At 39.5% G+C, this 21629-nt stretch overlaps 1 protein-coding gene across 1 annotated transcript; it reads left to right on the top strand.

The window, feature by feature from the left end:
- Positions 1-17442: 17442 nt before the first annotated feature.
- On the top strand, positions 17443-19781 carry LOC122049582. Its single transcript, XM_042610952.1, has 3 exons — positions 17443-18156; positions 18330-19416; positions 19541-19781. Exons 1-3 carry the CDS (start codon positions 17557-17559, stop codon positions 19600-19602), a joined length of 1749 nt encoding a protein of 582 aa, XP_042466886.1. The 5' UTR covers positions 17443-17556; the 3' UTR covers positions 19603-19781.
- The last annotated feature ends 1848 nt before the right edge of the window (positions 19782-21629 follow it).

Here is a 21629-nt window from a genome sequence, read left to right on the forward strand (position 1 = left end):
TGGAGCTTGAGGCGCCTCGAGTGAAAAGGCCGAGCTGGAGGCGCCTTGAATGGAGTTCAAGGCACCTTGGACCGGAGGTTGAAGGCGCCTTGGATAGGCTGAAGGCGCCTTGAACCAGATAGAGTTCGATCAGGTCCGTGCTGATCCACGCGGGTGACTCGGCTCGTCCAAGGCGCCTTGGTGAACAGTTAAGGCGCCTTGGACCCCCTTTATAAGGGGTCTCGACCAGCAGCTTCAAGATAACAACTTCCAAGCAATCTTTCTGCTACAAGCTGCTCACGAGACGATCCCGAAGTGCTGCTACGAGACACCGATGACCCGGAGCTCCGAAATCTTCAGATTACGATATTGTCGTCGGTATAACTGTACTTTTTCATTATACTTAACTGTAATACTTGTACTCTTGTCGAGCTTATAGTTGTTGCCCACGGAAAGCGATCAAGGATCGCGGGCCTTCGAGTAGGAGTCGTCACAGGCTCCGAACGAAGTAAATTCCCTTGTCTTTCTGTGTGTTTATTTCTTTCCGCTGCGTTAATTACTCTACGAACATTTTACGATTCCGATAATCGAACAAATAGCCGCGAGCGCTATTCACCCCCCCTCTAGCGCGTCTCGATCCAACAATTGGTATCAGAGCGGGGTCGTTTTGAATTGGTGCAACCACCCTTCAAAACAAATTTTTTCGCAGTTTTTTTTCGTTTTCGGAGTCGAATTAGAATTTAGCCTTATAGCTATATTCTAATTTCTGTTTCCCTCGAATCGACTTTTGCTCGAAGTAGGTGCAACACCACTCGAGTTCGTTTTTATTATTCTTTATTCCAGCACTACTAATCCAAGACTTAGTCTTGGAACATATTCTGTTGTTTTCGTTTGTTACATATTATAAATGGCCCAACAAGAGGGTTTCAGCACTGTACGCCCCCCGCTATTCTCCGGAGAGGATTTTGGCTACTGGAAGGGAAGAATGGAAACGTATCTAAAGATACAATTCGAAACGTGGATGATCATAAAGACGGGACTGAAACTGCCAGTCGATGACGACGGCAAAACTACACCCTGCGAGAAGTGGGACGCCTCTCTAATAAAAAAGGTGGAAGCCGACGCTTGCACCCTCCAGTGTGGTCTTACCAAGGAAGAACTCAACAGAGTTGGCCCGTTCTCCTCTGCAAAGGAACTCTGGGAAAAGCTAATCGAACTCCACGAAGGCACTGACGACACCAAGGTAAGTAAAAGAAATCTTTTACTTAATAAATTATATAATCTAAAAATGCAGGAAGGCGAAATGGCGAGTTCTTTTCACGCGAGAATACAAGACATCCTTAACTCTCTTCACGGAATTGGCCAGAAGATAGAAAATCGGGACGTAATAAGGTATGCGCTAAACTCGTTTCCAAGGAATACATTGTGGGCATCAATGGTAGATGCCTACAAAGTTTCCAAGGATTTATCTTCTTTAAAACTAGATGAACTTTTTAGTGAATTTGAACTTCATGAGCAGACTAATGCACAGCCAACCGAGAAAGGTATTGCGTTGGTTGCAGGTACAAGCCGAACCCGGGAATCGAGACCACGACGGAGAACCGAACCAGCATCGGAAGCTGAACCAGACTCTGACGATGAAGAAGGTGACATTACAACCGAGCTGGTAAACCTCGTGAAGAAGCTCTACAAGACGAAAGGATTCGACAAAAGGGATCTAAAGAAGGCAGTAAAATCAAAGGAAGGCCCACAAAATACAAAGATGAAGTTTGAAGTTACATGCTACGGGTGTAACCAAAGAGGGCACATCAAATCCAACTGCCCTAACCTGAAGGAGGTCAAAAGCAAAGAAGGAAAAAGGTCCTTAAGGCAACATGGGACGAATCTTCATCGGACGACGACGGCGAGCTCGAACAACGAGTCTACTCGCATTAATGGCCCGGACCAAGTCGTCGAATACGGATGCGAGAGAGTCGAGGCGAGTCCGAGCAAAGCCACGGATCCGTATCCGCTTCCGACCAGACCCCACTGTAAGTATCTCCCGGTTGAACATTTTAGTTAGCTATTTATTACGTAAGCTAAGTCAAACCTGAAAGTTAAGTCACTTCTAAAGGAAGTAAGTGTCCTTAAAGAAGTGGCTAACACCAAACCTTTACCGACCAGAGTCAAATTTCAACTCAAGTTCAAAAACTTGAGGAAGAAAATTCAAGTTTAACAAATAAGGTTAAGGATTTAGAAAATACCTTAGAACGGTTTACTTTGGGCTCCAAGAATTTGGACTTGATTCTTGGAACACAAAGAGCCGTCCACAACAGAACTGAGTTGGGATACAAAAGTAAATATAGATCTTATTTATCACTAATAAACAAACAAAGTATTAAATCAGTCCAAGCATGGGTCTCCAAGTCTAACTTGGTCAATCAAGTTGGACTTGGCCAATACTGGGTTCCGAAAGATCAAATATACTACCTCGATAGACCATATCGAGGCCATGATCCAGGGGGAGCAAAAAGAAAAACAATCCTAAAAATTTAAAATTCTAAATTCAAAATTTAAATTAAAAAAATTAAAAATTAAATTCGAAATTGAAATTCAAAATTCGAAATTAAAAATTAAATTCCAAATTGAAATTAAAAATTAAAAATTAAAATTCTAAATTCTAAATTTAAATTAAAAATTAAAAATTAAAAATTAAATTCGAAATTGAAATTAAAAATTAAAATTCAAAATTCAAAATTCAAAATTCAAATTAAAAATTAAAAATTAAATTCGAAATTGAAATTAAAAATTAAAATTTAAAATTCTAAATTCAAAATTCAAATTAAAAATTAAAAATTAAATTCAAAATTGAAATTAAAAATTAAAATTTAAAATTCTAAATTCAAAATTTAAATTAAAAATTAAAAATTAAATTCGAAATTGAAATTAAAAATTAAAATTTAAAATTCTAAATTCAAAATTCAAATTAAAAATTAAAAATTAAATTTGAAATTAAAAATTAAAGTTAAATTCAAAATTCGAAATTGAAAGTCAAAATAAAATCATAAATTAAAACTCAAAATAAAGATGGAGGTTCCAGACTCGCTGGCACCCCCAACTAAACTACCCGGCAGGGTAACTGAACCTAATCTACCCGAAATGGGTAAAACAAGAGTAGATTACCCGGCAGGGTAATTAAGGTTAGATTAAAACGGACTAAGGTTAACTTGAACCACAGTACTGGTGAAGTTTTTGGATGATAGTACGTTAGGGAAGCTTGGGCATCGCATGTCTAGGAAGATATGGCTTCGACCTGGTGCATTTGGCCAAGTGGAACTGACCGAAGCTACCCTTAAATGGATCCTGACTAGTTAGACCAAGGATTGATATTAAGTTCAATGGGTAGGACTATTTGGAAAACCTCAAAGGCATGGTTACTTTAATGAGCTCCTTGTGACTCACCATAGCCCAGAAGTTTATCCAAAGAATGCTTACTTGTTGAACCCAAAGCCAAATCTGAATCTAACACAAAGTTAAACCAAAACTCCTGAATTCAACAATAAATCATCTCACATCAATCATAGGATTCCCTGATTGAAAATTTAGATCGGGTGAGATGACTAAGTTTTAAAAATTTTAAAACTCAATTTCAAAATTATTTTAAAACTCAATTTCAAAATTATTTAAAAAACTCAATTTCAAAATTATTTAAAAAACTCAATTTCAAAATTATTTTAAAAACTCAATTTCAAAATTATTTAAAAACTCAATTTCAAAATTATTTTAAAACTCAATTTCAAAATTATTTAAAAACTCAATTTCAAAATTATTTTAAAAACTCAATTTCAAAATTATTTTAAAACTCAATTTCAAAATTATTTTAAAACTCAATTTCAAAATTATTTTAAAACTCAATTTCAAAATTATTTTAAAACTCAATTTCAAAATTATTTTAAAACTCAATTTCAAAATTATTTAAAAAACTCAATTTCAAAATTATTTTAAAACTCAATTTCAAAATTATTTAAAAACTCAATTTCAAAATTATTTTAAAACTCAATTTCAAAATTATTTAAAAAACTCAATTTCAAAATTATTTTAAAACTCAATTTCAAAATTATTTTAAAACTCAATTTCAAAATTATTTAAAAACTCAATTTCAAAACTCAATTTCTAAATTATTTTAAAACTCAATTATTTTAAAACTCAATTTCAAAATTATTTTAAAACTCAATTATTTTAAAACTCAATTTCAAAATTATTCTAAAACTCAATTTCAAAATTATTTTTAAAAATCAATTTCAAAATTACTTTTAAAACTCAATTCAAAATTATTTTAAAACTCAATTTCAAAATTATTTTAAAACTCAAATTCAAAATTCCTTAAAATTTTCAACTTTAAAATTATTTTTAAAACCTTTTCAAAATTCATTAATTAAATTAAATTTTTTTTTAAAAAAAAAAAACACGTGGAACTTATCGGAGGCGCCTCCCATCAATAGGAGGCGCCCTAGCAAGCGGCGGGAAAATTCCCGCCGCTTCGTCTTAAGGCGCCTCGGATCCATCCAAGGCGCCTCCAACGTATATAAGGCGCCTTCAACACGTTATATCAAAACGATCAGAAGCCTTTCTGTTCGTTTTCTGCCGACGCCGAGCACGCGTTACTCGTGCGTTTTCTTCCCAACTAAGGCGCCCTCAACCGTTTTTTTCCCCTTCTACGTGATAATGCCTCCTAGGTATAATCCTAATCCCTTCCGATCAAGTTTTATTTAGAATTTTTGCTTATTTCTGTCAATTTTTGGCAAATTCGTTAAAAATAGGAAACGCCGACATGTTGACCTTAATCCAGCTAGAATTCCATCAGCAGATATCAGATTCCCGACTATACATCTTAGGGACACCTTTGCTAATTACGTCTTTGAACCTATCAAACCTAGATATGTAAATAGGACTTTTTTTACCCAGTATTGTCAACCAACTATTCAAATGATAGAGCACTATCAACTGGATCAATTGGTTTACTGCACCGATACGGTAAACCAGGAGTTATGTGCACAGTTTTATCACAACCTTGAGAGGGTTGATGATAATAGGTACAGCACTAGAGTTTCTGGCGTGGACATTGAGCTTACTCCCACTCTGCTACGCACCACCCTAGGACTTAGGGCTTCTGAGTCTACCTTTCTATGCTACCCCGGTAGGGATCTGCCATTTGGCGATCCTTACTCCCACATTACGTTAGATACTATCTATACGTATTTTCTCGGGGAAGCGAGGCCTGCTGACTTGACTGAGGTCAGGTCAGTTACTCTTCGGGTTCAGGACTACGTGATGTATAGGGTCCTGACAGCATGCATTCTGCCGATCTCATCTCGGGATGTCCCGAAGATGAGATTTTCACACTCATTCTTCTTGTACGCCCTGTGTCATCGATTTGATATCGATATTGCCCTGCATATGTTCCAGAACATTATCTGTGCATCTGGGACAGTCACCTCCAAGATAGTCCACATGCCCTATTGTCATATTCTGACACGTTTCTTTTCGACCATAGAGGGTATAGATGTGACCAGAGGAACAGTCATTCCTCTTACCATATATGATGAGCTAGGATCCCGTAGTTGTAGACTAGCCAGTGCCGATATCACAGCTGATGGAGTTCTAGCGTGGATAGGCCGACCACGGCAGGCAGCTGCCCCTATCGCTCCAGCAGCCGAGGATCTACCAGGCGAGGGAGAGGAGTGGGCTGATTTCTTAGGTGAGGATCTTTTCGCAGATCCCTCCCCGTCTGCCAGATCATCCACCTCAGCTGGACCTTCGACCTCTTCCTCACTCTCCGTCGAGGACAGACTTGCTCGACTCGAGGTCGAGTCCATCCAGACACGACGGATAGTTCTATCTATTCGATCCGAGATGGCTGCCGGATTTACGTCCCTTCGTGACGAGATACGACGGCTAGGTCAGCCAGCACCGGAGCAGCCCCATGATCCTCCAGCTATTTCTCCTCGAGCAGATGACCCTGCTATTTGATATGACTCTGTTATGCATTTTTCTGTGGATTGTCTCTCCCTTGTTTAGACTTCCTTGAAGTATTATTTGCATGCTTATTCAGTTTCACAAAATCTGAGTTTACTTATCACTCATTCAAATTCTAGGAAAAACAGTTTTCAAAACTCCAATTTTGTTAGATTTTTAAAATTCGGATTACACCTAGGTTTTCCCCCTAGAAATCATGTTCCTCTAGCTTTAAGCCAGAGCATCTCACAAACACCTAGGTCTACCTTGCATGTGTTTTAAAAAACTTAGAATGGCGTGAGATGCATAGGGTACAGCCTGGACTCAGGAATGCTTATATTTGTGCATCAATATGAGTCTGGGCGTTAAACACATCATAAATAATAATCAAGTCAAGTCTTCCAGCTCTAGCCAACTCTAACTGGACCAAATGGACTTAATTTGACTAACCATGTGAAAACTATTGCCTTCTAGGCAATCAGCAAGTAGCTAAAGGTTAGACAATTGGGAAAAGTGTGTTTCAATTTAAGCATAGTTGTACTTTAAGGTTCTAATCAAATTACCTTACCTGATTATTTTAAGGCTCTGATACTTAATCAAATTAAACTCAATAACTTAATTTGACTCATGCTTGGACTAGAAAACAAACTACTGCTACTCCCTCTGTCCTAAAACTAAATATTTTTCTTTAATATCAAAGTTTCCTCAAAATGAGTATTCAAATATTTTCAAATCTAGTCACCTTTTTATAACATTTTAAAGTTATTTTTTAAAATGACCTCATATTTTATAACTTCTAAGCAAATCCTTTTATTGAAAATTCAAGTACTCATATTTTCAAAGTTAGTTAATTTTAAGACTATTTTAACTAGACTTAGCTAGATTGTACTCTGAACTTAGCTATTTGGCAAAATATTTTTTCAATACAAATCATTTCGAAGCTGAGTATATAGCTAAGTATTTTCAAATTTGGCAAATTCCAAAACTCAAAAAGCTAAGTCGTTTTTGCTAAGAAGAAAATTGATCTTTTTCCTCTTTGAAAATTTTTCTTCAGAAAAATACAAATCTACTTTCAAACTGGTTTATTTTTGATATATGGCAAAGGGGGAGAGTAGGTAAATTAAAGTTAAAGGAAAATTCAAAGCAGAGAGTAGGTAAAGTAAAGTTAAATTCAAGTATTTAATAAAAGGAGGGCTTTTATTAAGGGGGAGTCTTATATTACAAAGTTAAAAGTTTCCAGCTTAACTGTTATTGCATTTGAAGTTTATTTACTTAAGCTTGGTTAACTTTATACAGTTATTACATATGTTGTTTTTCTTAACTTTGAATTACGTGTTGCCATAATCAAAAAGGGGGAGATTGTTGGTGCGGGAAGCATCCGACGATCGAACCTAAGTTTTGATAATGGCAAAGGATTCAAAGTTAAGGTGCTTTGTTATCTGACAGCTGTTGCTGAGTGTTTCAAGAAAGTCCTAACTGCGGTTAGGCAAGGTAAAACCCTAGGGGGTGGTAACCCTAGGTTATAGGGGGTGGTAACCCTATGCGGAAAGTCTTGGTAGGTCGATGGCTTCAGGCAAAAGTCCTAGGGGGTGGTAACCCTAGGTGGAAAAGTCCTGGTGTCGCGAACCAGGTGAAAGTCTGAACCAGCCGGTGAAGCGGATGTTCAGCAGAAAGTCCGGGAGCATCGAGTGCCGAGCAAAAGTCCAGTCGATCTGGAGGATCGTACTGGCAACAGGTAAATCTCCTGAGTGGAGTAGGTGAGGACGCGTTCCCCGTAGAGGGAACAGTAGGCGTCGGGTCGACCTAGGGTTTCCGGTTGGAAACCCGAAGTCAGACCCGGACAGTTCGAATGCTGTCAAATCTTTTATTATTATCATTCATTATGTTTCTGTGCTAACTTTGTTTTGCAGGGTATGTGTTTGGGACTAACACATTTTGCAGGAACAAAGGAGCAAGTTACAACTCGGATGAACAGTGTCCGAGGCGCCAGGCGCCTCAGGAGCGAGCCAGGAAAAGGCCAGCGCAGCAGACTGGAGGCGCCTTGAATGGAGTTCAAGGCGCCTTGGACCGGAGGTTGAAGGCGCCTTGGATAGGCTGAAGGCGCCTTGAACCAGATAGAGTTCGACCAGGTCCGTGCTGATCCACGCGGGTGACTCGGCTCGTCCAAGGCGCCTTGGTGAACAGTTAAGGCGCCTTGGACCCCCTTTATAAGGGGTCTCGACCAGCAGCTTCAAGATAACAACTTCCAAGCAATCTTTCTGCTACAAGCTGCTCACGAGATGATCCCGAAGTGCTGCTACGAGACACCGACGACCCGGAGCTCCGAAATCTTCAGATTACGATATTGTCGTCGGTATAACTGTACTTTTTCATTATACTTAACTGTAATACTTGTACTCTTGTCGAGCTTATAGTTGTTGCCCACGGAAAGCGATCAAGGATCGCGGGCCTTCGAGTAGGAGTCGTCACAGGCTCCGAACGAAGTAAATTCCCTTGTCTTTCTGTGTGTTTATTTCTTTCCGCTGCGTTAATTACTCTACGAACATTTTACGATTCTGATAATCGAACAAATAGCCGCGAGCGCTATTCACCCCCCCCTCTAGCGCGTCTCGATCCAACAGAGTTATCTTTGAGGAACTTATTTAAGGTCATTCTTTTTGATAATTTCATTAATAAATGGCCTAGAATAATTACTTTATATTAGCATGTTTCTTTCCTTTCGTCTCCCTCTTCACAACCCTAGATCGAGTTTTACGAGTATTATCATCTATCATTCCCTCCCCAACCATAGAGGTTCCCCTAGGTATAGAGATTTAGTTCTATGGGAATTCTATTATATTATTCTCTCCAAGGTCTCAAAGGTTTAGTTAAGGGATCGAGTTCTATGGGTATTCTCTTCTATTATTCGCTCACTGGAGGTTCAACCTGTTCAAGCGATCAAATTCTATGAGCATTCTCTTCAGTTATTCTCTCTCAGGTCTTCCTAGGTCTTTGGATAAAGTTCATATCCTCTCTATGACCTTAGAGGTTCCACCTAGGTCACGAGATCAACCTTCATAGGATCGGGTCTTTATCCACTCCCGGACCTCAAAGGTTCAACCAAGTTTTGGGATCAAGTTTGTATTTTCTCTCAAATCTTAGAGGTTTAGTTAAGGGATCAAATCTTAGAGGTTTTCCTAATCCAAGCTCCCCATGTTCTCCCCTCCGATGTACTTTGAGCTCCCTGAGCTCTCTGCTCCAAGAACTTTGAGCTTCCAGATCAGCTCCTGCAATTATTAACCACCAATAAGCACGACCTACATTCACCATTTATGGAAATTGATCATGTCCGAAAGCCGAAGAGATGGAAAGCTGGGGATGTGACGCTCACGCTGACCAGACTCCGCTTGGGCCTGCAACACAAACTACGTTAGTGCCGAGTCAGGGAAGGGGTCTTCGGCATTGGCCCTCCGATGCTCAAATCAGTCACCGGCGATGAAGAATAAAGCGGAACAATAAAAAGATTGTAGTACAAACAGTGAATATTGCATACCTCCGTCGATGTTTGGACCCCCCTTTATAGAGAGCTTTGGTAGCGTGCGTGCACGCTTCTCAAGGTAAACACGTTTCTCAAAGTTTTCCCTGAAAAGACTTGTTAGTAAAGTATTCCTGACACAGTACTTTAACGAATTGAGCATATCTCTTAAGTGACAGTGGAACCTTCTGCCGTATGATCTTTTGGCAGTCCATGCCCGGTGTCGACGGTACCAACTCCCAAAAGGATATCATTGGATATCATCAAGAGTGTACTGTTATGCCGAGCAGGTTGGCCGTTCAGCCGGAATTTCGCCGCCCTAGTGCCCCTTCTGGTCGGCTAGAACCTCGTTGTTCGTCAGTGTGTGTTTGCTCAACCGAAGGTCCAATTTGTTATTGCCAAAGTTGCTACTGGACCGAGCGGAGTAGCCGTTTGGCCGAAATTGAATTCTGTATATTAAGCTATGTTGTCTGTCCGAACGGGGTAGCCGCTCGGCAGAAGTTGAATTTTGCACTCATTAAGTTATGTTGTCTGTCCAAGCAGGGTAGTCGCTCGGCTCAGCTTCTGCACATCGTCTCCCTTGAGCGTCGATTGTTTGACTTCTCTTCGTGGCGAAGGCGACGACGGGTCGGAGCATTCTCCCCAGTCGAGGCATGCTTCGCCGAACCGGTCGATATCATCTACGCATTGACTGCCTTGACTTTGACCTCCTTTGATTTCCATCGTGGTAACGAGGTGAGATCTTTCATCATCACTGACAAGAAATAGTTGCACGATTAACATTAATAGAGATGGATATGATTAATGGCATAAATGGTTGAAACGTTTAAACTCTTCATACTTTTTCGGAGGATGTTACTATGACCTCCACAGGCCTCTCTGAACCTACACTATAGATACCAAGCTAGGGAGCTTTCTCTCTCTTGTTCTTATTCTCTATCATTCAATATACCTTTTGGACTTAAGCATCTATGGAGCTTTGTAGGATCACTCTAACAGCCCTAACGTTTGCTCACTTATGTGCAAATCGGGACAAACAGTTCAAGGTGGAGCATGTTTGTTTAGGTCGGATCAGCATCTGCCTTGGTGGCAGACTTCATTGAACAAGTATTGCCTACGTTGCAATATCTGAGTTGGTAGGTCAGATTTCTGCCGCATCACTAATGATTGACCAATTCCAAATTTTCAAGAGCATTATCTAGTTATTGCGAATTCAATAACAATCAAATTGTTGAACATGTGCATTGATAGTAAATTCTACAGAAGTACCTTGTGTATTCATTTAGCCGCCGCACATCATCATCGGAAGCTTATTAGTAAAACATCCTCAATTAATTCAATATAGTTCGTTATATAGTTCAAGCAACAATTAGTCAAAGTATGAATTCTTGCTTTCTTTTTTTTTAAAAAATTTTTTTTGCTGGTTATTGACGTTGACCGCATGAATCTTCAAAGAAGCACACTTTTATGTGTGTTTAATTACCAGTCCAACCTAAAAGGCCATGCTCTTTCATATTGGCTTTTGACTTTTATTTGGTCAAACTAAAATTATCACGATCGTTACTGGGGGAAATGATTGTTTTTCTTTTGAAAAGACGAACGGACTTGGTCAATCGAGGCGTGTATTATTTGGTGCTCAAATCAATAATTCTTTAATGATGCTTCCAACTTTTTAGTACACTATTTTTATGAAATTTGTTAAAAGTTTGACCCGATTAAGATTTTTTTTTTCGCTGATCATACAATCAACTTGATGTTTCAATTTATTCCAGTCTTAAAACTACTGCGTTCCACAGTTGACTCGGATTGGCAGTTTCCAGTGCAGACGTTAAAATTTTTAGGCTCCATTAGCCTTCCATTTGTGTTAGTTTTGTCGATACCACAAACTGCTTTGCGACTTAGTTTGCAAGCTATTGTGATTTTTTTTATTGTTGTTGGATTTAGTTCCATTACATGCGCTGACATGTTAATTAATAACAAGAAGATTTACTATTGCAACAAACAAATTTATTAATGTAATCTAATTTGGTATTGATAGGCTAGGCCGTTAAGGATCCTGAAGCCTTATTCAACTGAGGCATGTTTTTATTCGTTGTTATTGTTTGGGTTTTAATCGTCAAGTTCTTTCAATGATAATGAAGACGAGAATGTTTTTGGATTCGGGTTTATTGCCTTTCGGTTTTACATATTTATTGTACATATCCGATAACGCCGTGTTAGATTCTTTTGTCGATTCATATGCTTATGAAACAGGAGGACCGTCCAAATTTGCATCCGTTTGATTAAAGTGTTGACTAGAATTATATTTACTTTTTGAGAAACACTTGATTCAATAAGTATAAATCTGTTAGACCTTTGACTGTGGTAAGCCAAAGATATGGTTGTCTATCAGAGTGCTAACCATGGGTGCATTAGTTCTTCAAGAGGCATTAGACTCAAGAAGCACATATCCTTTAGTCTTGTGATTGTATCAAGTCAAAGCTATGACCACTGATGCGGCTGTAAGGAGGAACTCATCTGGCACAGGTCAACGACTAAGGTAGAGATCAAAGTTAAAATGATCAACGTTAAGGTTCAGAGGCTCAACCTCGTCGCTCGAGCGAGAGGAGGCTATATAGCCCGATCGGAGGAATTAATGTCCGATCAACTATCTAGATGAAACAGTATTTGGTCAGCCGGATCGACAGGAGAACGGGTCGAGCAAGCCACTCGTCCGCCTCAGGGTATGTCATTGAGAGTGTAATGGACCGATATAATAAAAGAGGAAAAGACGGATACTTAATAAGGAGAAGAGAAAGCAAAAGAGAACACTCCATCTATCATTGAATGAGAAGAGGTCAAGATAAAGATGTCTTCTATCCGCAATTAATATCATAAAAAAAAAGTATAAGAGTATGATAGGTATAAAAAAAAGGCAAGATTGATCTCGGTCCCTAGTGCTTTCACTTTCTCTTCTTCTATTTCTAACTTGAATGTCGGAGGGCCGACGTCAGGGATCCCTTCCCTGTTTTGATTTTGTTTTGCAGAGAGGAGCGAGCTATTCATCCAGTAAGCAGAACCGTCACCTCCCTAACTTTCTAACTTCACGTTTTCAGATAGAATCAATCACTGAATTAAAATATTGACTAGATGCATGTAGATTTGTTCTTCAAGAGACCCCTAACTCAAGAAGCTTACATCCTTTTATCTTCTGATAGCACCTAGCTAAATCTATAGTCGTTTGATCAGAGTGTTCATCAAGATGCATTTATTCTTAAGAATCATCCTTAGTTGTTCGATCAGATGGGTCACACTTAGTCGTTGAGTTATGTTTGTGTCAGGGAAGTATTTTAGTATATAGGCTAGGGTCACATCTAATCACCATTGACCATGAGACTAGAGAGGATTTTATCTCATGTTGAGCTTGTAAACCAAAGTGAGTTCACTATCTATTAAGCACAAGAGCCAAGGTTACATGATTGCCATTTTGACACAATGCCAAGGAGATGTCCTTTGGTTACGGTTAAAGTGGTGCGAGTAAGAAATCCTTTGGGCTTCGGCGTAAAAGGAGTTACACTCAATCTCTTGGTTAATTGCAATAGATGTGATACAATCTTTTAAACTCATCCATTTTGACTTCTATATAGGTCTCATTACGTTTAGAGTCAGACTCAAGTTTAACTTTTAGCCAAGTGAGTCAAAGCTTCTATCTGAAGCCTTCCATTGATCCCTTTTTTTGGATAGTTTTAAGTCATCATCTTTAATTTTATGATTTTAGCCTAATGACCTTACAAAATCTTGACCATCATTGATACAATATACCCATTAGATAGTTTTGTTATCCATCCTTTAGCGGCATAGTTCTTGTAGAAAAAATTCTTTTTTTTTTTTCCGTTACGAATAATTATCCCTTCACTAAAGGCACATCTTTAGATGCACTGGGTGTATTTTTTTATAGTGATACGACGCATGATAATAGGGTCGAACAAGGTACGTGATCGGAAGTAAAGTTCACGGGGTGGTCAGAAGTCAAGCTCACGGGACGGTCAGAAGTCAAGCCCACGTGACAGTCAAAAGTCAAGCCTACGTGGTGGTCAAAAGTTCGACCTACATGGAGGTCAAAAGTCCGGCCTACGTAGGGTTCAAAGGGACATGCTACGGGATGGACCTGGTCGCGCACAAGTGACATTCTGGAGTTAGGCCTACATGGTGAGTAGGAACTCTGAAGCCAAGGATTACAGGTCAGGAATTATAGACTTGTGACGTAGGATACACGGACCAAAGCGTACAGGTTAGAATATGCAAGCCAAGGATTACAGGTCAGGAATTATAGACTTGCGACGCACGATACACGGACCAAAGCGTATAGGTCGGAATATGCAAGCTAAGGATTATAGGTCAAGAATTATAGACTTGCGGCGCAGGATACACGGACCAAAGCGTACAGGTCGGAATATGTCAGCCAAGGATTACAGGTAAGGAATTATAGACTTGCGGAGCAGGATACACGAACCAAAGCATATAAGTCGGGATATGCAAACCAAGGATTACAGACAGGATTTGTAGACTTGCGGAGCAGGATACACGGACCAAAGCATATAGGTCGGGATATGCAAACCAAGGATTACAGGGCAGGATTTGTAGACTTGCGGAGCAGGATACACGGATCAAAGCGTACAGGTCGGGATATGCAAACCAAGGATTACAGGGCAGGATTTATAGACTTGCGGAGCAGGATACACGGACCAAAGCGTACAGGTCGGAATATGCAAATCAATGACTACAGGACAGGATTTATAGACTTACGGAGCAGGATACACGGATCAAAGCGTACAGGTCGGGATATGCAAACCAAAGGTTACAGGTCAGGATAAACAGTCCTTATCCAAAATAATTCATGCACTAAGGTCAAAGTACTAAAAGAAAACAAAGCAAGAAATACCTGCTGAGTTCCAATACTCACCACCCCACAAAATGATTTTCTTTCGCCAGGTAGCAAGTAGATGAGTCGTGGATGCTTGGAGAGATGCCGGCTGCCAGTCCTGGGTCCTGCGTTATATAGGTTTTACTTCTGCTTTACTTGTATTTTTAGTATACAGCAATTTTAGTATTGTATGAATTGGTTTGTGTTCTGGGTCAAGTATGTGATGACAGGTATTTTTGTTAGTGTCGTTGTTGGTTTTACGTTCGTATCGTTTTATGTCTTCCGCTGCTGTGTGTTTACGTTCAGCCGTATAGGCTTATTAAACTGCGTGATTGTGTTTATTTTGTTCCTGCCGAGTGGGCTGATGATATAAACTGCGTGGTTGTGTTTTATTTCATTTTTGTCCAGCCGGGTAGGCCGAGTATATTAAACTGCGTGTCATGTTTATATTTTGTATATATATTCCAGCCGAGTGTGACTGAGGTATATTTTGTATGTAGTAATGTTTCATATTGTCACCCGTACAGGGGAGATGCTGTCGGATTTTTGTCTGGCATGGACTCTTCTGGGGCGTAACACTTGCGGAGCAGGATACACGGACCAAAGCGTACAGGTCGGGATATGCAAACCAATGACTACATGACAAGATTTATAGACTTACGGAGCAGGATACACGGATCAAAGTGTACAGGTCGGGATATGCAAACCAAGGGTTACAGGTCAGGAATTATAGACTTGCAGAACATGATAGTCGGACCAAAGCGTACAGGTCGGGATATGCAAACTAAAGATTACAGGGCAAGATTTATAGACTTGCGGAGCAGGATACACGGATCAAAGCGTACAGGCCGGGATCTACAGGACAAGATACGCAGAACATGATACACGGACCAGAGACGTACATGTCAGGATATGTGGATGAAGGCTTACAGGTTGGGGTAAGATACGGAATATGCCCGTGCATATGGGACGAGATTTAAGGAACGACAAGCAAAGGCCTCGATTGGCAGGGCGGTAGGCGCAGGTCTGGATTTACTGAAATAGTCCGAATAGCAAATGCAAGGCGAGACGTATAGATCTGGATTTATGGGACAACAAGCACAAGTCGAGGATTGCGCCAGGGAATGCAGGTCTGGGCCTATAAGTCAAGATTTTCAGGTACGTAGACCCAGTCTAAGGTTAACAGACTAGAGCGGACAGGCACTACACGACAATTAAGTTAGAGAATCGTAACAACCTGTGAGAGAATAATCACCACCTGTTAGGGAATATGCTAACGGTCTGTGGCTCATTGCCTCCTGATCCCTTTTCAGACCTATAGAAAGATGCCACGTGTCATTCACCGGCAGACAAATTCTGACACCCGACATTCCTTGACACTCGTCAGACTCCAGAAGCGTCCACTGCCATATAAAAAGGGAGGCTTTGTCTCTACGCAGGTATGCTCACTTGTCATTTTGCACTCGTCTTTTACTTTTCATCTTTTCACTGTGCTTCTGGGGGAAAAGTACCTGACTTGAGCGTCGGAGGACCTGACTCGGGGACTTTTTCCCTGGTTCTTGGTCTCTAATGTAAAGGCGGCTTGTCTGAGTGTGCACAGAGCCCTCGCGTCGTCGTCCTCGTCATCACCCCCCGTCATCCGCTCGTGAGAACCCTTCCGGTAGGTGCCAGATCACCCAGGCATTTCAACGATTTTCCGTCAACACCGACAACAACACAGCCAGTCTTTGTCCAACTCAACTTCCGGACAGGATCATAAAATATATATATATATATATATATATATATATATATATATATATATATATATATATATATATATATATATTTTTCCTTCAAGTAGTACGATGTCTTTTATACAATGTCTTTTACTATCATCAATCGAAGACGGTTCTGAAGCATTTTGTTTTTTGATTTCTCTCTAATAGGAGATCCATAGTTGTATAACTGCAACTATCATCTTAAGATTGGAATTGGAAAGCACCAATGTTGATCCAATAGCGAGGATCTAATTAGTAAGCTCATCGATAAGTCAATGATTCAAATTGTTCATATATAATATATAAATATTTATATATCTCGATTATCAAGACATCCTTTTAGATTATAGATATATTGTTCTTGATATTATCATCATCGACTTAATCTCGTTGATCATCAAACATATCCTTTTTGTTAAAGTTATCTTAGTGGATAAGAATTTTATGGTTAAGGAAATGACAAAACTTTTTTTTTCCTTAAAATGATATTCCATCGATGTGCTTAGATTTATTGACAATTGTCTTTTAAGATATAATGATTTACAATGCAAAGTAAGAGCACTCCAAAGTTCAAGTCATAGTGAACGTTTGAAGCCTTGGAACTTTAAAAAGGGGAGGAAGAGAATTCATAATTAGATAATTGAATGAGTTAAACCATTTCATATCCTTTAATGGTCTTACATGAATTAACACTCATTTAGACTTGAGTTAGCGTCCATATCCACCAACTCATCTCAGTGCAAACCAACACTTTCGCATGTTTATAGAAGATTAACTTTTTATTATTTGAAAAATCTTATATATTAATTTATCATTCATTTGAAAAAAAATAATTAATTTATAATCATCTACTCGTAAAATAATAATCTATTTTCTTATTTAATTTATTGATTATAAAATTTAATTTTCTAATAATATACACAAACCTTAGTCAAAGATCGAGACAAAGTCAAAAGCAAACTAACGATAGGATGCACAAATAGTGTTATAGTGGGGAAAAAAAAATAAAAGAAGTGGGATCAGGAGTTATAGCGGTCAAAAGATGTTGAATGGGTCAGTGAAAGCATGTGACATATGAAAAAAAGAATAATTCTCTTTTCTGAATTTTCATGGAAAAATTAAGTTTGATGAATATTTTCTATATATATATATATATATATCCCTGTTTATTTATTTATTTATTTTTATGTTGGAAAATTCTCTTGGACTTTTTTGTTAAAATTTTAAAAAAAGTCGTCCCCATTCGGTCTGGCCGAATAGACACGGCGGCGCCAAGGTGGAAAAAGACCAAATCAATGTCGGATCCCATCCCATTCCGCCACCGGACACCTGCGGTCTCCTCACGCCGTCCCTCTCTTATATTCTCCTTCCGCTCAGCCGCCGCGGCATAGTAATCTTAGACCCCGATGGACATCGGCGGAACCATGAAGTCACATCGCCGTACCTCCTCCATGATCCAATTCCCCTCCTCGCGCTCTGGGCCTACGCGGCTATCCAGGATCAACCAGGATTCCATGGACGAGCTACTGCCGACCGAGGCCCGCGAGCTCGAGAGGCCGCTCGCAGCTCGAAAGTTACAGTCTTGGAAGAAAAATCTAGTCACGGAAGCGCGACCGGACGATGCGGCCGAGGTGGCCGACGAAATGCTAGTTCGGTCTTCCGCGGAAGGTTTGGTGGAATACGACGGCGATCTGCTTCTCGATATGGTGCATAATCTGCAGCACAACATGAAACAGAGTCTTTCAGAGTGTCCAAGAGGACGGCTTTACGAGAGATACGAGCAGTTGCGGGATGAGAAGCTGATGCAACAGTGGGAATCAATTGAATGGAAACGGAAGAAAGACGCGATGGAGGCGATGGAAGATATGCTGGAGGATATCAAGGCAGAGATGAAGATTCAGTTTGGATATCTTGCTGATAGGAGCAATTCAGCCACTACCGGCCCTCGCCGCCCGAGGAAGCAGAGGTCTTTTAGTATTGGTTCAGGATTAGAATTGAGAGAAAAGGTACTTCAATTTTGTATCTGATTGTGTTGTAATCTTTCATACGAGTTAAATTTGTAGGAAATTCCTAAAACCTGAACTCTTTAAAATCGCTTCGTTACATCTTTATCTGTCTCAAATTCAATTGAACTCCACGCTCACATATTCTTAAACGGTTGCTTTTGCCATCCTTTCAGCATCTTGTGGACAATTTTCTTCGTCATCCTCAGAATTTTGAGGAGGTTCCTATAGATGATTCTTCTAAAAGCTATGACTCAAGGAGAGTACTGTCTGTCAACTCTAACAAGAGTCTGCTTTCCTCAACAAGGCCTCCTTGTCAACCTTCCAAAACTAGCTCTAGACTTACAAAGCAAAGGAACAATTCTGAGCATTCTTCGATGCAAAGGTCTGTTGAATCATCTCACTTGAGGAAGGAAAACATGAAGCCTCTGGAAACAGTTAGAAAAGTGACCTCTCAATTAGACTCTAGCACATTTGATCGAAGCAAGAGCAGCACTGCAGGTATGGATGTTTTAAAGGATCAAAAGCAGTCAAGGTTTCGTCACATGAGAAACAGCAGCTCAGCGAGTTTCTTCGAGCTGAAAGAACTAGCACCAGTAAATTCTGACAGTCCCAGCCTTCCAATTTCAAGCTTTCAAGAGGATCAATGTACGAACACGGTCTCCAAAATGATGCAAGCTAGGAGTGAGCCCAAACCATTCCTCAGGCGAGGCAGTGGCATAGGTCCTGGTGTTGGCGCTTCTATTGTCAAATTGAGAGCTTCCAAAGCTTCAGAGTTCGGTGACGTTAAATCTGTAGATGAACGTGGCGTGTCATTTGGTTTTACTTCCAACTCCGCAGAAATATCAAAAACTAATGTGCATGAAGCATCGGATATGGACGCCTTAGCAGCATCACCAAGAGGCAAGGCATCTGCCAGTAATACCCACCACCTTCACCTAATGAGGGAAGCTGATGCTGCTCGAGCAAGGAAGAAATGGGGAACTGTTGAAAAACCCAACTTCGCTACAGATTCTGATCAACCAATGAAGGATGTCGCAAAGATGTTCAAGAAATTGTTAAAATTTGGCAGCAAAAACAAGGCCACCGATAAGAGAATGACTGATTCGTTATCTACTTCAATATCGTCCGAAGGCGGTGATGATGCAGAAAATGTTTCTGACAAGGGAAAACAATCATTAGGTGAGCTGACAAAATCGAGGAAGCTCCACGCGCCCTGTTATAATGCTGCCTTGCACGACGACAGGATCTTCTCTGAACAAGGTATTCCTTTTGCTTTAGCAAAAAATCATCTTCAAGTATGATCACTCTTTGCAGCTTAGTTTGTAATTTAATGACTTTGGAAACCTGATTTGATTGTATGTTCCTGTTTTTTTTTTCTTTGCAGTGCCAGGTTCTTTTATTTCTTTCCCATCATTCAACGGCAGAGGTACTGAAGTAAAAGCTTAGTTTATGGGATGAAATTCCAGGTTTGTATGGTTCTCTTGTATATTACAGTGATGATCATGGGATTGATGATCATCAGTTTTTTGTTATTGTATATGCAAGGGTGTAGCGATTGTATTGGATATTCAATCTGCGATACATTTTCGTTGAAAAATATAAATACTAATTCTTGTATTCGTTATTCACCATCATTGTTTCTCGATAAAGTTTACCTTCAAAAGGCCTCTATTCCTTCATAACAAAATTGTTTAAAAGGGCTGTCGTCAATTCTCTTTTACCTTAAGTCTCTAACAAAATTTAGACAAATTTGATGGAATCTGTGTTTTTGTTCATGGGCACAGAATGGTTCTGACTTACCCATGCGATTCGATTGATCCCAACAATCGATTCATAGGTTTCAGTAATCGACTACTAGGCACGTTTTAATAAGGTCATGCCCTAGCAATCGATTCGGCATCTCGATCTTTTTCTCAGTTGCTGCAGTTGCCCGCTTATCTGTGCTTTTTTTTCGGGCCAAGATTCTGTTCAAAAAGCCCTAGCTAGAAAATTCCACATTAGGTTCCAAGTGTTCATTCTTCCTTTTCTTGACCGTCGGTTGTGTCTCCAGCGTGTTCCTTTCTCATTGCTATGCCTACCCAAAGCTAGGGTTCCGACGAAAGCTCTTTGTAGGATTGTATGAAAGCTCTTTGCAGATTTAGTATGACGGATAATAAATAAACAAAAGAAATCAAGACAAGGAACAATCTCCTTTTACTTGTGCCCGCGGAGATTTTTCCTCCAAAAAAAATAAAAAATAGAGATTGTTGGAAAATTTTCATGGATCCAAGTCAATCACTCTAAACTGAACGTTACCTAATCTAATTAATCATTTCTTTACTTGATTCACAATTCTTAGGATAGCTATATCCAAAGTCTATGTATAAAAACCCAGTTTATTATTTTTCTCCATCCAAAAGATTATTTTTTTCCTTTCCGAATATCGTTCGGAGAAAACTTTTACAAGAACAATCAATTACAAGCAAAACTAAGATAAAATAATACACATATAGTAAATATAAACAAGACATTATCAATTGGTCCGGAAACTTTGAATGTCACACACTTCTTCTAATGTATCCTTCATCATAGAGCTTTGAAACATTTGTTTAGCGTAGAATATATAGCTTTGAGAGTAGATTGGTTAATTTTGAGTCTTTGCTTTGATTCTCTTTTATAGATGTTTTCTGATTGACCGAACAAGCCTATTCGATCAACCAATCCACAACTTATCCGGATATGTTCTTACCTTATTTGGATTAAGCCTTATCTGGATTTGTTCTTATATTATCTTTTGCCACATCAGCTACCCGATGCTTATCCTTGTCCATGTCACTTCCAAAAGCTTATATGATGTCATCTCTAATAGCTTAGCTTGCATGCCAGAACTTTAGTACATATCCATGCCACGTAAGCTGCAACATCATCAGGTCGATATTTATCCATATTTTGTCAGCCATATGAGGCTTATCCCTTGGCACATCGTCTGCCATGTCATTTTACTATTCTTCAGTCAATCGATTATACTAGTCCAGTTGATCGAAATATCTAGTTGGCCAAAAATCTTATTTTAGTTGCCCGAACCTCCTTTACTTGACCTACTTGTCTCATTTGTTTGAAGTTTACTCTTCCAAAACTTCTTACTACTAAGAGTTCACTTCCTTAAGATTTTCCTTTTGTTTGGAGTTTACTTCTTCAAGACTTCTCACTATCTAAGATTTACTTCTTTAGAATTTTTCCTTTGCCAAACATCTGATCATTCTTGACTTGCTTGAGCTTTTTTCCTGTACCAAACCTCTTGCCATCCTTGACATGCTTGATCTTTCCCCTTTGTCAAGCATCCATTCATCCTTGACTTGCTGACTTCTCTTTGCCGTCATTCGGTCAACTTTGTCTTGAATGGATTTTTCCTTTGTTAGTCATTCGATCAACCTTGACTTGACTATATTTTTCCTTTGCTTAGGTTAACCCTGACCTATCAAGACTTCTCACTT

Source organism: Zingiber officinale, chromosome 2B, assembly GCF_018446385.1.
Source record: "Zingiber officinale cultivar Zhangliang chromosome 2B, Zo_v1.1, whole genome shotgun sequence".
Taxonomy (NCBI): Eukaryota; Viridiplantae; Streptophyta; class Magnoliopsida; order Zingiberales; family Zingiberaceae; genus Zingiber; species Zingiber officinale.